The sequence below is a fragment of the Cricetulus griseus genome, chromosome 2 (genome assembly GCF_003668045.3).
Source record: "Cricetulus griseus strain 17A/GY chromosome 2, alternate assembly CriGri-PICRH-1.0, whole genome shotgun sequence".
In the NCBI taxonomy this organism is placed as follows: Eukaryota; Metazoa; Chordata; class Mammalia; order Rodentia; family Cricetidae; genus Cricetulus; species Cricetulus griseus.
The window spans coordinates 385,671,983-385,689,541 of record NC_048595.1 but is presented as its reverse complement, the minus strand read 5'-3'; the positions used below and the strand labels follow the sequence as shown (position 1 = coordinate 385,689,541).

At 46.2% G+C, this 17,559-nt stretch overlaps 1 protein-coding gene across 2 annotated transcripts in view; it reads left to right on the top strand.

Annotated features, from left to right (window-relative positions):
• Ttll8 (tubulin tyrosine ligase like 8) overlaps positions 1-14,242 on the top strand; it is a 43,915-nt gene extending 29,673 nt beyond the window's left edge. For both annotated transcript variants that reach the window (XM_027396007.1, XM_035439196.1), the window contains 5 exons: positions 2,943-3,126; positions 8,966-9,114; positions 11,093-11,336; positions 12,546-12,981; positions 13,637-14,242. In XM_027396007.1, coding sequence (XP_027251808.1) covers positions 2,943-3,126; positions 8,966-9,114; positions 11,093-11,336; positions 12,546-12,981; positions 13,637-14,242 — 1,619 coding nt within the window. The remainder of the gene's footprint in view (positions 1-2,942; positions 3,127-8,965; positions 9,115-11,092; positions 11,337-12,545; positions 12,982-13,636) is intronic.
• Positions 14,243-17,559: the final 3,317 nt, after the last annotated feature.

Genomic DNA, 17,559 nt, shown 5'->3' with positions numbered 1-17,559 from the left:
TACATTTTTTGTTGTTTTGTTTTTCAAGACAGGGTTTCTCTGTGGCTTTGGAGACTGTCCTGCTCTTGTAGACCAGACTGGTCTCGAACTCACAGAGATCCGCCTGCCTCTGCCTCCCAAGTGCTGGGACTAAAGATGTGCACCACCAGCACCCGGCCTAGCTCTTACATTTTAAGTTAACCCATATTCCTTATTGACACTCTGACACCTTTATTAATATGGCACATCCATCTCCCGTTCCCTCTGTGTCTTTTGGTGACTCCTCTGACTTTGTCCTTTCTCATTCCATCATTTTTAGTTTGTCTTTCCTGAATAACTGTATCCTGTTTAGCTACTGGCCAGTCATCTTGTTTATTAAACCAATCACAGTGACATACATATATTCACATAGTGTAAAGAAATATTCCACAGCAGTGTTCCTTTACCAGATGTGTGCAAATGTTACCTCCCAGTCTTTGACTTGTTTCCTTATTCCACTGAGGATAACTTCCATGCAGCAGATACCTTTAATTTTAGAATTCTAGTGAAGTTAGCTCATTATCTCACCAGCAATTTCTTTCCAGAGCAAGCCTTCAGTATTGTATCTAAAGCAGACAACAGAAAGCTCGAGATTCCCTTAAGCTGTTCACCTAAGAATCTTGTGGCCTCTCATCTTCCATGTAGACTTATTACCCTTTACAAATTAATTTTCTTGAACTTGACATCTGTATCAAGTTTTGGTTTTGTTTCATTATTTTTCTTTTAAAGATTTATTTTTATTATTTAAAGTGTGCGTGTGTGTACGTACATACATGGGTGCAGGTGCCCATAGAGGCCAGATGTGCTGCTCTGATCTGTAGCTGAAGTTAGAGGCAGCTATAAGCCTCCTAATGCAGGTGCTGATAGCCAAACTCTAGTCCTCTTGAAGAGCAGAATAGGCCTAAAGTAAGTGGAATTTTTAAGTTTCAAATACCAGTTGTTCACTACACAGGAAAGTGACAGACTATAGACACACATACTTCCAGGATTTTGTTAAATCTTTGGTATTTTTTATTATCTGCAACTAAAGACAGCCTTGTTCCTTTCCAGTATCTGTACATTTTACTTCTTTTTCTTATTTTTCTTATTGCAATTGTTAGACTATCTACTACATTGCTAAAAGTCAGTGGTGAGGTGGGGTCTAAACTGATATTAGTAATTTTTGTCTTCTCTCTCTTTTTTAACCTGGCTAGGGAATAGTTCATTATATTCTTTTCAAAAATCTAGATTTAGGGCTTATCTTAGTATCTTAGTTAGGACTTCTTTCTTACTTAGGGTTTCTATTGCTGTGAAGAGACACCATGACCACAGCAACTCTTATCAATGAAAACATTTAATTGGGGTTGCTTACAGTTCAGAAGTTCAGTCAATTATCATCATGGTGGGACACGGAGGCAGGCAGGCAGACATGGCTGGAGAAGCAGCTGAGAGTCCTACATCCTGCAGGCAACACGAAGTGGTCTGAGTATCACAATGAGTGAAGCTTGAACATATGAGACCTCAATGTCTGCCTTCAACAACAGTATACCTGTTCCAATAAACCACACCTCCTAGGAGTGCCACTACCTTTGAGAGCCATTTGGTTTGAGACCACCACAGTTTCTATTGCTGTGAAGTGACATCATGAACACAGCAACTCTTAGAAGGGAAAACATTTAATTGGGGCTGGCTTATAGTTCAGAGGCTCAGTCCATTGTCGTCATGGTGGTGCACGGTGTGTAGGCAGACATGGTGCTGGAAAAGGAGCTGAGAGTTCTATGTCTGGATCCACAGGCGGCAGAAAGAAATGGAGACACACTTCCTCCAACAAAGTCACACCTCCTAGCAGTGCCACTCTCTATAAGCCACTGCATTCCACTCTCTGGCCCCATAGGCTTGTAGCCGTATCATAGTGCCCCTTGTACTCTGAAACTGCCACATAAACTTACTGCTCTTGCTTTGTAGCATGCTCAGTGAGCCTGTGCCCATCACAACACTCCTCAGTGCCATGTCTCAACCAACACTGTGCCTGAAGCCTCCTGCTGTTCCCCATCTATGCTGCAACCCCATTACCTCCCTGGGTAGCCTACAGCTAGCCAGAGGAAGGGATCTCAGCCTGTTGGCCATGTTCTTGAGGCCTCTTGAAGTCTACTTTCAGTTTGTACTTCCCGAGACTCAACGGTGGTCCTGAATCATGGGGTTGAGAAGGGGTGAGACACTGGGGGGGGGGGGGTTCAGGTGCCAGGATCCACCAGCGCCCCCTTCGTGTGTGGTGCAGGAAGCTCTGTAGCAATAAGAATTGTCAATCATAGCAGCTCCAAGTACTCACAGGTGTCAGAGCAACACAGGTCTGGTCACAGAGTGTGTGATCAGAAAGCATGTTTTTTGTGACAGTTCAAAAGTACTATCTCCTCTCTGTAATGACATCCAAGTCTAGTTTCACGGTATTCAGAGATTTCTTTCCTGCCCACCAGTTCCCAAATAACCACTCAGGGGCTTAATATTACTTATAAATGCTTGGCCAATAGCTCAGGCTTGTTATTAGATAACTCTTAAATTAACCCATATTTCTTATTTACACTGTTACCTCATTTTCTACACATCCTGCTCCCTCAGTGGCTGGCTGGCTGCCATGTCATCTGGCTCTGCCCTTCTTCCTCCCAGAGTCCTCTGTGTCTGGCTGTCCTGCCAATACTTCCTGCCTGACTACTAGCCTGTCTTCTCTTTATTAACCAATGAGAGTAATACATACTCACAGTGTACAGAAGGATCACTTCACAGCATTTCAGAGTGTGAGCTCCTGGTGGCAGCAGTGACACTGAAGAGTGGGGCTGGCAAGACTCATGAAGGGGAAGAATCACCTCCCAGGGAGAGGTGGTAGGAACGGGAGGCGGCCTCCACACCCAGGGTGGAGCTCACACTCAGGGTATGTGCTTGAATTCCAGATCCTGATGATACTGACAAGTTCCAAGGCCTCTCGGGACAGCTTGTAGACACAGCATGCAAGGTGTGCCACGCCTACCTGGGACAACTGGAGCATGAGGACATTGATAAATCAGAGACCAGCACTGAAGCATTGTCTGAGGAAGAATGGAATGATCTGACAAAGCAGTACTACTTATTGGTTCAGTAAGATGCCATGCCACTGCCTTGACACCAGGGGTGTCACTGTGCACACACACTGGGATGCATGTCTAGGTGCTGGAGCACCTATCCGAATATTGAGGGCAACTTGCTTTGAGTTTTTGGGATTTTGTCATGTTTCTGGGCATCTGTCTAGGTATTGGGGTGCTTATTGTCTCCTGAAGGACCTGTCTGAGGTTGATGCCTCCTGAGTCTTGGGGTACCTTCTGATATTAGAGTACCTGCCTTGGGTATCATGGGTACCTATTGGCTGTTAGGTTACCAAAACTTTTTGTTATTTGTTTAAAAATATGACACCTCCTGTGGGAATCTTTTGGGGATACCATCTCATTTTGTACCTCCCCAGCTCCTTTTCATGTTTGATCTCACTTGGACCCACACTAGCCCTCTTAAGTTTGTCCTGCACAGGGCCTGGCAAGCTCTGAGTGATGAGTGATGGCAAGCAGGAATGCTTCCCAGGCTGTCCAGGATGCTGGTCACCCGTCATCACCAAGACCCACATAATGATGCTACTTCCCTACTTTCCTCAGCCTCCCACCCCCTGTGGAGACCACCAGACACTGCAGGGGAACAAAATCAGGGAGGCAATGGTAAACCCCACATACTGTCCTGGGTGTTTTCATCATTTGATCCTTCCTTCCTTTCTTTTGATTATCAAGCATTTTCCTTTTCTTCTCTTCTTCCCTCTGCTCACCTCTCTCCTTCCTTCCCCTCTCTCCTTTCCCACCTCTTTTCTGTTGACTTAAGCCTGTAATTCCAGCACTTGGGAGGCTGAGGCAGGAAGGGCTTGAGATCAGGGCAAGACTGGGCTATGCATTGGGTCTGGGACCAGCATGGAGTATATATAGCAAGACCCTGTTTATTTTTTAAGCTAACCCTAAAATACAACACAGTTTTTTTTTGTTGTTGTTGTTTGTTTGTTTGTTTGTTTTTTCGAGACAGGGTTTCTCTGTGTAGCTTTGGAGCCTATCCTGGCACTTGCTCTGAAGATCAGGCTGGCCTCGAACTCACAAAGATCCGCCTGCCTCTGTCTACAGAGTGCTGGGATTAAAGGCGTGTGTCACCAACTCCCGGCCTTGTTTTGTTTTTTTAATGATTTATTATTATACAGTGTTCTGTCTGCATGTATGCCTGCAGGCCAGAAGAGGGCACCAGATCTCAATATAGATGGTTGTGAGCCACCATGTGGTTGCTGGGAATTGAACTCAGGACCTCTGAAAGAGCAGTCAATCCTCTTAACCTCTGAGCCATCTCTCCAGCCCCAGTCTTTTGTTTTTGAGACAGGGTCTAACATGAGTCACCACACCCCAACCTTCTTTGTTTTATTACTCATCTTTAAGTAGCACTTTTACTATTTCCCAAACCAATCAAGTGGCCTGGCTTACTTCCCAAACCAACCAATCATGACAGTGTGGCCTGGCTTCCTTCTTCCCATTCCTGGCACTCCTGTCATTCACTTCTGTCTATCTTTGTTTTATTTATTTAGTGTGTGTGTGTGTGTGTGTGTGTGTGTGTGTGTGTGTGTGTGTGTGTGTCCTCGTGTGCATGCACGCGTATGCATGCCCATGCATGCCCACACCTGAATGAGTGTGCCTTCAGATGCATCAGGTGCCCAGAGTCCCTAGACCTGGAGTTACAGGTGATTATGAGCCACTTGATATGGGTACTAGGCACTAAATCTGGGCCCTCTGCAAGAACAGTAAGTTCTCTTAAGCTCTGAGCCATCTCTCCATCCTCTGTCTTTGTTTTAAAAGGTATGTGGCATGCTTGTTGTTGCTTTGAACAATCAGTTACTTTCATTTTTTTGTATATCAGCTATTTTTTGTTCAGAAAAACATCTCTTAGTATATTTTCTAATAATGGCCTGTGGTGGAAAACATTCTCCATTTTTTTAGTCTCAAAATGATTAAAATTTTTCACTTTTGGGAGATATTTTCTCCAGGATAGAATTCTCAATTTGCAAAGATATGTTGCTGTTGCTGTTGGAATGTTATTCTACTGTCTTCTGGCTCATGCCATTTCAATCAGAAAGTTTCTGCTGGTATTTTGGCTCTTCTAGAGGGAAGTGGTATCTTTCTCTCTGGCTGCCTTAAGATTTTTGTCTTCGGTTTTAGTAGTTTGCTTATTATATTTGCTATTATGTGTGTAGGAATGCTTTTGTGTTTATCCTTGTTTGAGTTTATGTGGCATCTTTTAACTATGGGTTGACATTTTCCCCCCAAATTCAGACTCTGGTCATTATCCCTACATCTGTTGCTTCTGCTTCATTCTCTCTTCTCTTCCTGGAACTCTGAGTGCATGTGTGTTATGCTGTGTTCCATGTGTCTCTTTCCTGGTCTTTTTCTTCATGGCTATCAGGAAAGTCCTCCTAATATACTTGTCTGTTCCTGGCTATGTGTTGTGTACCATCGTCTTTCTAACACTAGTGCACATTCATGACTTAATCCATCAAAGGAAGAGCATGCTCTGTTGACTCTCCTTTTTAGGAGTTGTCTTCATACTCCCCTATAGGAGTTGTTCTAGACATGGTTTCTTCCTAGTCAAGTTGACTGTGTCTTTGTATTTATTAGCCTCTAACAATTAACAGGGAAAATTGATTTTTAAAAAATGCTTTGTGTTGGCTTAAGAACTGTGTTTCTCAGTGGGCGGTGGTAGTGCATGCCTTTAATCCCAGCACTAGGAAGGTAGATATAGGAGGATCTCAGTGAGTTCGAGGCCAGCCTGGTCTACAGAGTTCCAGACAGAGAAACCCTGTCTCGAAAAACAAACAAAAAACCCCAAAAACTGTGTTTCTCAAAAAGCATTGTAAAGAAGATGGCAATAAAAGCCACAGACTAGAGACAGATCCACTGTCCACACATCCAACAGAGGTTCGAATTCAGAAGCTACAGAGTGAGCCACAATAAGCTAGAGAAAAGAAATTAACCAAATGAAACCCTCAGTTGGTAAGTGCTTCTCTATCATATGTGAAGCCCTGAGTCCCATCTCCAGCACCTATAACCCTAAGCACTCAGGGGGTAGTAGCAGGAGGATCAGAAGTTCAAGGCCATCCTTGGGTTCATAGTAACTTCAAAGCTCCCCTGGGCTACATGAGACCCTGTCTCAAGGAAAAAAATAGAACAGACACTTCATGAAAGACAAATTCAGCTGTGGAATCAGACTAGCCCAGTATCAGAGCTTATCAGAACTATAATGAACTATTAGTGGTAGCTTCTATCATCTCTGGACGGACCTTGAGCTCAAAGACAACATGTGCTATATACCTTACTCTGTCTCAAAAGCCACAAAAGGAAAAGGAAGCAACAAAAAACACCCATGATGGGACATGATGGAATACCTCTGCACACTAGGATGGCTGAGTTAAAGACGCAGTGTTGGCATAAGTCAGCAGCTCTAAAGCAGTGCTGATAGGAGTGTCAAGCAAAGCATTTTGGGAAAGCAAGAACTGCATGCCCTGTGACCCAGCTCTTCCATCCCTGAAGAAATGGAAGCACCCAGCCTAGAAAGACTCAGTGAGCCCACACCTGTGAGACCCTAGTCATGTCAGAGCAGGGTTTGCAAATAGCACAGCCATGGACCGACCTCCTAGTTGTGAGGCTAAAAGACACCCTCAGGAGAGGGGGGACTTTGGAGGGAGGAGAGAGAGAGAGACAGAGAGAGAGAGAGAGTGTGTGTCCCCATGTCCCTGACCATAGATAGGTGTGAAGTTCAAGACAGGCAGAGCCCATCCCTGTGGTAGAAAGTGACAGTGATGAGTAACTACCATCGACTGGGACATAACACTGGAGAACTTTCTGAGCAGCTCATGCTGTACATGTCTTGAGCTGGTGATAGTGACACAAGAGCTCACAAGAGCTAAAAATCATCAAACTTCCCTTTTTCTGTTAGGGCTTTATATACTCAGCCACATTTTTCTTAAGCCTCTGCAAAGGAGAGCCTGAGGCTTCACCACTAGGTGGCAGCATTGGGTTCCAGTGTGGCGTGGCACGACCCTGTCAGATGAGCAGGTTCTCTGGTGCATTGCAGTGACTGCCACCTTAGATTCACTACAGCCCTCTGAGAGCCTGGGGGTAGGGGTGGGGCAGGGGCGGGGATTGATCCTTGTGACTGGCTTGCTCCCACATGGGTGTTCAAGTCTCGGGACCCAGAAGGCCAAGAGGCTACACTTCCTGGGACCTGCAGAGACCCTGTCTGTTCTTTACTGAGCATGAATATGTTTAGAATTGGAGCATTTTTGAGACAGGCCAGGCTCCTGCTGTGTTCTCAGCAACCTTATAACTTTTACATCCTCTCATTATGTGATGGAGGCAACATAATGTGGGCAACATGGCATGGTGATATGTGAGTCCAGGGCTGGTCACCTTCCGGGGTGACTTCCAAGGCCCAGGCTCCAGTGTCCTGCAGAGATCTAGGGGGTGCCTTCCCATTGGACAGCAAAGCACTTGTCTTTCTGAGCCTCAGTGGTTAAAGAATCCATGCCATTGGGTGCTTACTAAGAATACTATCCCATTGAACTAGTCTGGCCTGTTCTTTTGGACCAGATAGTGTTATGGGGACACTGGGGGTTGTCTGCACCTGTTTGCACCATACTGATTATGGCAGTGATGTCTTATCACTATGGAGTTGATAAACATGTAACATCTGTGGAGCAAGCCCACATCTGCTTGGTATCTGACCAGCACAAGGGCAAGATCACTTAGGACATACCAACTGTTTCCTGCACCCAGGGGTGGAAGCTGATACTAAGTAGAACTCTTGTTCTCTTGAAACTCTCACCCACATAGCCAGGGATTGCCATTATTCACTTTTCCCTAAATGCTGCCCCCCTTTCCCAGCAGGTGAACAGAACATATATGTCTCCTGTCCCCAAGCCCTTGCTCTCACCTCTGGGGCTGCACCCAGCGTTGTGGCTCAGCAGCAGCCATAGGACAGTATGCAGAGAGCCTGCACTGACATTCCCCACTGTACTGGGTCTGCCCACAGAACGTGAGAGGGGCTGTGGGTGTTGTGGTGGATGTTTCTCTCCCGGGTACCAGTAGTGCACCCTCAAATTCTGAAGACTGCTTAGACATCTCTACTGATCCCTGTCCTTATTCCCTGAGGTTATGATGGGTTTTTAAGTCAGGCCTTTTCCTATAAGTCTGATATCACCAACATGGACATGGTGTCAGGTTGACAGTCCAGGTCACTGGACAATATGCTGGCTGCTAGCTGGGACAGGTAAGTCTGCATTGCAGCTTGGCGCTTGCTTTATAAGGGTCTTTCTGGCAACAATCGTGCAGGCAGTATCTCGGCACAGAGACCCACCCATCTCTGGTTTCCCTTTGGTACAGGATTGGTATCTTTGGTTATACATTCAATCTAGGTTCATGTATCAGGGTCTCTCTCTCTCTCTCTCTCTCTCTCTCTCTCTCTCTCTCTCTCTCTCTTCTTTCCTTCCTCCTTTCTTTTTTGAGATAGGGTTTCTCTATTGTGTAACCTTGGCTGTCCTTGAACTTAAACTTGCTATGTAAACCATGCAGGTCTAGAACTCAGAAAGATCCTCCTGCCTCTGCTTCTGCCTCTACCTCTGCCTGAGTACTGGGGTTAGAGGTATACACCACCATGTCTGGTTAGGGTCCTTACTGCTTGACACACCCTGTCCAGGTACAGCCTCTAAGGTCCATGACCCCAGGTATCCTCAGTAGGTTGACATCCTCTGCTGCCCCTAACCCTTTCTTGACAGATAGCCATTTACTTGTCCTAGAGCAGAGGCACCCACCAGTCACTGGGGCCGAACACTGCCTCTCAGAGCCTCATGCCCTTTCTGGATCTTGCTTTTTAGTGGCAATGCTTTCATCAGTGATTCGAGAAGTTACTTTTCACAGTGCCAGGCTCTGCTGAGTAAGATCAGCTCTGTGAACCCTCAGACAGATATCGACGGGATTCGAAACATCTGGATCATAAAGCCTGCAGCAAAGTCCCGAGGTCGAGGTGAGTTCACTGGGCAGATGCCTCCCCATCATGCAAGTCTCCTACCTTGACAGCACCCTTGGAGGGAGATCCAAGCAGTGCTGCCAAGATTGGACAGGGGTGCCCAAGCTAAGCTGGAGGAGGTGTCCATCATAGTGTTGCTCTGGAGTTTGCTGATTTAGCTCAGATTTTCTCATTTGCATGCATCTGATAAACAACACCAGAGTGCTATTTTTGGGTGGGGTGTGTGTGTGTGTGTGTGAGAGAGAGAGAGAGAGAGAGAGAGAGAGAGAGAGAGAGAGAGAGGGTGTGTGCATGATCATGTACATGTATGCATATGTGTGACTTCCTAATCTTGTGTTAAGTCAATGGTTTCCATTTTCAAATTTCCTATGAGAGATTTTCTCTTGTCTCTGATTTAAATGCTAAGTTGATTTGTTTCCAGGCTTTCCTGTGAAATAATAAAAGATTTAAGGCTACAAAGTTTTCTTGGTCTGTGACATTAGCTGCATCCTCTTGTCTCTGTTACAGAATGTCCTATTTCTCTGGGGTATTCAAACAGACTTTTTAGTTTGTATATACTATTGGTCTCTTGAGATCTTCTAAAGATTTTTAATTTGCAAGTTATTTGTGTGATTTTTTTAAATTTAGATTTATTTATTTTATGTGTATGAGTGTTTTTCTTGCATGCATTATGTGCACCATGTGTGTGCCTGGTGCCTGTGGAGACCAGACGTTATCAGCGGTCATGAGCTCCAAGTGAGTGCTTGGAACCAAACCAATGTCCTCTATAAGAGCAACAAGTATTCTTAATCATGAGCCATCTCTCCATCCCTTTATATATGATCTTTAATTTTTTGTTTCTATGTGGTTTTATCACATCCAATCCTAAAGGTCTTCTGTCCTGAATTCTTCTCTTTCTGGTGATCGTGGTCTACTCCCTTCTGGTGTCCTGCAGATGGACAGGTCTTCCTCCATTATCCCATAATGTGACCTTGATTGACAGCATGTGCTGTGTTCCTTCTTGGGCTCTGTGCTAAGCCCCCTTCCCTTCCTAAGAAACCTGTCTTCTCTTACCCATCAGGCCATACCTTCCTCCCACTGGAGACTCCACCCCCAGGGATACTTTGTGGATTGCTAAGATGTGCTGTTCTCAATAAGTGCGCTTCTCCCTGCTGGTCACTGAATTTGTTCTTGCCAACCGTTGGTGGCCTTTGGGTGTAGGTCCAAGGTGACCTCAGCAGTTTGTTTCATTTTAGGCAAGATCTCAGCTTGCTGTCACCAAATACATGGAAGCCATGTGCTTCGTGAAAACTTAACTTGTGCCTTTGGGACCCTGTGGATGGAAGTCCCTCTACCTTTTATCAACATAATTGATGACTAGATAGTACTGTGTAACAGCACCCCCGAATATCAGCAGAAATGTGTGTTTCTGCCTATTCTGTGACCTCAGTCTCATCCTACATTGTCATGGCAGAGAAAAGAGAGCTTCAGACTTTGTCACTGGCATTAAACCCTACATAGCTCACACATCACTCTTTCCTGCACGCCCCACAAGTCATGCAACATACTTTAGGGTCAAAGGTGGGAAATTGTCCTATGATTAAGAAAAGCCAATGGGAAGGGATTAAATGCCTCCCACCTGTGCCATTCATTGCATTTGGTGGATCGCTCCTTTAGCATTAGCCCTCACTGGTCTCCAGGGAGAAGACACAGCAAACCCTAAAGCATGCTATTGAGTGGCTTTCTGCTGCTTTCCTTTGATCTCTGAATGCCCTCTGGAGTGTGGGGTTGGCCTCATGGCAGGAGGGCTGAACAAGTGGCTGGCACCAACTGTAGCTTTGTCCACTGTATGCACATTTGCCCTGCCCAGCCATCCCCCTGTAACTCTTGGTGCCAGGCCAAAACCAGGGTGGGTATTGGGACCTATCATGACCATGGGGGTCAGGAGAGAGTGCTGTGCTGCACTGAGCCAAGGTACCCCCTCTTGTTCTTGGAGATATTGTGTGCATGGACCGTGTGGAGAACATCTTGGAGTTGGTGGCCACAGACAACCAGACCTCAAAGGACAACAAATGGGTGGTCCAGAAGTACATCGAGACGCCAATGCTCATCTATGACACCAAGTTCGACATCAGACAGTGGTTCCTTGTCACAGACTGGAACCCTCTAACCATCTGGTTCTACAAGGAGAGCTACCTCCGTTTCTCCACACAGCGCTTCTCCCTGGACAAGCTGGACAGGTCAGCAAGGGGAGCTCCATATTCCTCTAAGTACCTAGCAGGAGGCCCTTGGATATGTGTAGATGCCACACCCTTGCTGTTTAACACTCTGAACCCGCGAGGTTGCCCCTCACTGACAAAGCATCAGGGCATTAGGGCTCCCAGGCTCAAACACTCAGGGGTGCTGGTGATTAACAAACCACATTCCAGTGAGAACAAGGATAGTGAGAACCCAGATGAATCCTCAGGGATGACCCAGGACTTTCAGTGGTTTAGTGATTGTCACTTGGCAGGCAGTGCTGAGGTCCTGGATGCCCTAGGGAACTTTGAAAGGGAGAGTCAGATGGAATCCTGGGAGGCTGAGGGTTGCTCAATAGAACACTACCCCTCACCCCCAGCATACCTGGAATCAACACCTGTTAGATCACACCTGGTATGGGGATGGGCATAGCTGAAGGCAACCACCCCTATCTGTGTGTTGCCTCCAGACAAGAGCCTATAGCAGAGTCTAGAAACTCACTGAAAATGGAGCCTGGGAGTGCATGCAGCCTCTTTACGTGGGATCAGCTGAGCCATCAACTCTGTACCTGGCAATATCATGCACCCTCCTTCAGCTCAGGCTGATGGGAGATTCCCAGAAATGGTGTCTGAATGGGGTTAGCCCAGATATACAAACAGAAGTTAAAGCAGTATATGGATGACTATATCTTTTAAATGTTCACCTTTCTTACATGTAGCTGTGGGTCAGGCCTCACTCTGGAACTAGTTGGAAATTCCCAGGGTGATGTGCCTATCCCATACCTGCAGGTCAAATGAAAATACCCTTAGCTCCAAACAGTGTCTGTCTTCTAAGAGGTACTGCTTGTTTTAAATCTATACAGAGCAAGGCAGGAATATAAACTAACTCACTAGAAACTGTAGGTAGGTGGCTCATGCTCCCACTGACATGTGCTCATGGGGAAACTGAAGCCTGGGTAGATTGTTTTTCCTAGTGGCTCTGCATTGGTGGGCTTCTGCTATGTCTTGGTACTATCTGTGCTGTTTCTCCCGGCTACTTGAGGGGTCCATGGCTGCTTCTGGGTAGCAGAACTAAAAATCCAACCACTAACTCAAGCCTTCTGCAGCAGCCCTGCACCAGGCAAAGTGACTTCAGGGCAAATTAGGCAGATAATACTAGCTCTGTGTAATGGTTGTTGGCATACGCCAATCTCACAAGCACATTGCCCACAGCGCCATCCACCTGTGTAACAACTCCATTCAGAGACGTCTCAAGAATGACAAAGAGCGCAGCCCGCTGCTACCTGGCCATAACATGTGGACCAGCACTCGCTTCCAGGAGTACCTGCAGAAGAGGGGGCGAGGGGGAACATGGGGCAGCATCATCTACCCATCTATGAAAAGAGCCGTCACCAATGCCATGAGGGTAGCTCAGGACCATGTAGAAGCCCGTAAGAACAGCTTCGAGCTCTATGGAGCCGACTTCATCCTTGGGCGAGACTTCAAGCCCTGGCTCATTGAGATCAACTCCAGCCCCACCATGCACCCCTCCACTCCCGTCACAGCCCAGCTCTGTGCCCAAGTACAGGAAGATACCATCAAGGTCGTAGTGGACCGCAAACTGGACCGAAACTGTGACATTGGCAACTTTGAGCTTCTGTGGAGGCAGGTAAGGATAGAAGCTACCCTGTCTTGGCTGCTAGTATCTGTCCATGAGGTGGGTGGGCCTGGCCTTCTGTGTGGCAGCCATCCCATTTGCAGTCAGTAGGGGACACGAATCCTGTTTCTTGGGTCTGGGCAATGTGGTCCTGGCTGTGTGCAGGACTGTCATGAGCCTGTGTCTGCCTGATCTTCCCCAAACTCAGCATCCTGGGTGCATGAAGGCAAAGGTTTACTCTAGACATGGTGTCTAAACAGCCCTGTCACTTAGGCCCTGTGGCCTTCACAATCTAATCTTCCTACCTGTCATTTCTCCATGTCCCAATTATATGGGTAATGGGAGAGGCCCTTGACTGAATAGTTGGGGAGGCTCCACAGCCCCTTATCCTCTCTGAAATCTAATGGCCTCTCCTCGGGGTCATTTAGCAGGCTTATGCATCAATGCAGAGGCTTTTGCCTCTGGTCTCCCGCCTGCCCTGTGGGTTGAGCCCCAGGACCTGGAGGGAGACAAGCTGGGCTCTGCCTGAAAGAAATGCCCAGTGAGCACCCGAGCCTTGAAGAAGCACAGCCAAAGCTTCTGAGGCATGGCAGGTGGCTTGGTGTGGGGCCAGCCAGGTGACTCTCTGGGTCAAGGAGAGATCCTGACCTGCCTCCTCTTCTCACAGCCTGCTGTGGAACTGCCACCGTTCAATGGGTCTGACCTCTGTGTGGAAGGCATCAGTGTGAAGAAAGCCAAGAAGCAAATGCCTCCCATCACCAACCTCAGTTTCTCAGATTCGCTCTCAGACACTCCAATCAAAGTGCGGAGCCCCCGGGCCCTACCAGATCCAGCAGTCGGGTTCTCCCGAACGACCTTGCGGCAGGACTGGAAACGGGAAGAAGCAAAGGTACTTTCAGCCACCTGGTCTGTACCAGTAATGGCTGATGAGGGCAAATGTCAAGCAAAGCCCGATTATACCTTCCCGTTTAGTAACTACCAACATGGAGACAGTAAGGCCCCCCAAAGCACTTTTACCAGAGTCCAGTCCACTAAACACTTGGATCCAAACTTAATAAGTATACACCAGCCTGCCCTGGTGCTGCAGAATATGAAAACCATGGAGAGGCCCCAGTCTCCTCCACCTGAAGCATCATCAGGTAACTGTGGGGAGCCTGTGCCTTTTTGTCCCTTCATATTTGAGGGATTCCAGCTCTATCCCAATCTTCGAAGAAGGCCTTCAAGCTGCATTCTTCAGAGTAGGGCCCAGGGCTGGATCAGGGGTATGCCCTGATAGGATCTTCAGCCTGAGCACACAAGCAAGGGGCAGGGGCATACTGACACTGACCTGTCCAGGCACTAGGGTTTCTGGTATGGTGCTGGTGGAGGTGAGCAGCATAGTGGGGTTCTGTTGCAACAGTCCCAGTAGTACTTGCTTCCTCCAAGGTGGAGCAGGGATCTGGGGATGGGCTGTTGTGTTCAAGCAACACCAAGTAGCATGGATAGGCAAGATGGAGGAATTGCTGGGCTCTTGCACACAATTTCCTGAAGATTCTGATGGAGCTGACACATTTGTGATACAAGGTGAAGTGACTGGGCTATGTCTACACCCAGGACTTCACATGCTACCTGTTATCTGGCCTTGGCTCAGTGTGTGTCAGGCCAGGCCCCCACCTTTCTCTGTTAAAATATACTCACGCCCCATGGTGCATCCAGCCTAGTCAGTCCATCTCCCTTCCTGCCTCCCTGCTACCTGGTCCTATCCATAGCTCTTCTTGCCTGCTTGCTGTCTTTGTCCATGGATGGGAAGGTTTGGAGCACTGGCTCTCACTGTCACCTTTGCAACTGTACCATAATGCCAAGGATGGCAAATGTGATGTGTGGCAGGTGCTTGGCACTTGCTGGGCACAGGTGCATGTTGCCTGTTGAGGCTCTGGATGGGGAGAGCATCTGTGTCAGCTCCCTATGCCTGGTCATCCTACACACCTAGAGACCTCTTTCTGTGGAGAGATGTCTGCAGAAACAATAGCTCCATCTAACAAGTTGTAGAGTGTAACAATGAACCACCCACTGGGAGCTAAAAGGGGAAATTTATCTCTAACAGCCAGGTCAACAACACTGTTGAGGGTCTCTAGAGAGGGTCTCCCCTCCTACAGTTCCTGGTGTCCACCAGTGATCACTGGTGACTGGTGATCCTGTCACTCCCGTGTCATCTTCACACAGGCCTGTGCCTTCCGTGGGTCTGCTTAGAATTCCCTCCAGTAAGGATAGCAGTCATTGTGTTAGACTCCCACCCACACTTTAGTATGACCTCATTCAGTGATGACATCAGCAGAGACTGTTTCTAAACAAGAAAGGTTCCAGGTGGACATAAATCTGGGGGGGATGCTTTACCCCATTTCACCCCATTGCAGGTATAGACTGCTGATTCACACTCTGGCCAACACCCCACAGGCAGCTATCACTCCTGCCACTGTTACTCTTGCCTCTTGTAAAGTGTTAGTAGGCTTCTTGCTTGTTTCCACTTGATAGTGAAATGGGAATTAGCTATTTCACAGATTTAGCAAGCCTTTATTTTTTTTTCTGGAAAGTTCTGGCTTGCATCTTTGGTCACCTATCCAGAGGATCCTGGGTCCCACTTTCTCTTGTCATAGTTTCTATCAGAGATTCCCCCTTTTTCCCATTGTTTTTTGTTGCAAATATTGTTTCCTACCCTATAACTTGTCTTTTCACTCCTTTGTGTTTTATGTAAAACCATCTTAACTACAATACAATCAATTTAATCAACATCTCTAAATTTGGTGGTTTTTTTGGTTTATTAATGAAGGATTCAAGATCCTAACAATAACCCTGGAATATCTGCTAGCAAGGTATCTCCTAGAATTTGTTCATCACTAGCATGAGGCAAGATCAAATAGATTCCCAACAGACCCCTCTGAGTTCTCCCCACTCATGTGGTCACTTCTACCATGTGGTCTATACCCACATACACAGGCATGTATGTACCAGTCTGCCTCACTGATCTACTGGTCGCAAACTGGTCTCTCTTAGACTAATGCCACGGTGTCTTCATGCTGTGGTCTTATTGCTTTATGCAAATCTCTCCATCTTGTTTCCCTGGAAATGGCTGAGCTGTCTTGGACTGGTACTTCCATATACATTGTGGAATCAGGCTATCAATAGCAAACAACAAGAGTAAAAACTATTAGATTTTTTTGGAGGGCATTAAGTTGAATTTGTATATCAATTTGGGTAGAGCTGGCACTTACAATCCATCAATGTGTTCTATCTCTTCATTTGCTTATCCTTAAATGTCTTTCTTTAGACACTTAGACTTTAAAAAATATTAAAAATGAGTATTTTATATATTTGTTTTATGTGTATGAGTATTTTGCCTACATGTATGTATGTATGTGTAGCATGTGTGTGCCTGGTGCCTATGAAGGCAGAAGAGATGGTTGGACCCCCTAGAACTGGAGTCCTGAATGGTTGTAAACCACCATGTGGGTGCTGGGAACTGAACCACCATGAGAGTGCTGGGTCCTCTGCAATAGCAGCAAGTGCTTTTAATTGCTGAGCCCCTACACTCCTAAACTTTTAAAATGACATGTATTTATGGTGTGTGTGTGTGTGTGTGTGTGTGTGTGTGTGTGTGTGTGTGTGTTTGTGTGTGTGTGTGTACACTTAAGCATTAAGGTCGGAGGACAAATGGGGGTCAGTTCTTTCCATTCCATCATGTGGGTACTGGGGGTCAAATTCGGGTCATCAGGCTTAGTGGCATGTGCCTTTATACACTAAGACATCTCTCTGGACCCTAAACTATAAATTTCTTTGCTCTTTTTTTGGAATATTTCTTCCTCTGTATATGATATCTTACAAGCTTGTAAATGATATCTTTTGAGAGAATTTTATTGTATTTATAAATTACACCCATTTTACAAAAATACTATTGACTTTTAAAATCATCATCTAATAAATCCTGTCAATTCTGTTATTTAAAGATTCATTTGATTTTTGTCATGAGCTTGCTATATCAGAAACATAGACAAATTCATTTTTCATCAACAAATTCATTTGTTGAATAACAAACAATAAATTCACAGAGTGTGGCTATTTCATGACTGCAACATGCTAGATACTTCTGTTTTCCTCAATAACCCTGATCAAGCAAATATTTGTTCTTTTATTCCAATCTTAATCGCTAATATTACCTCTCTGATCACACACAGTAAATATATCTGTATATGTGTGTGTCAATATACATGTATGTCACAGAACTGTGGGAAAGGTTCAGAGAGGCACAATCCACTCAAGAGTTTTCAGAAGCCTGAAAACAGTGGGGTGTAAGAGATGCAGAGAGTCTCTGTTGAGGTGATAAAGAACCAAACCAAGCTTAGGAAGAAGCTGGAGGCCGGATGCAGGGTGAGAGTCAAGCTACCAGACTGAGTCCAGCTGTAGATGTGAAAGGGCAAAACTAGGTCCAAAAGGAAAATAGGAAGATGACAGGCAGCAGTTTAAGTCGGTCATGTCAACAGCGGCGACAGAACTAGGCTGAAGCCCCTGAAGCCCAAGACAGTCATTTGTCAGTCTGTGCTGTGAGGGGGAGTACTG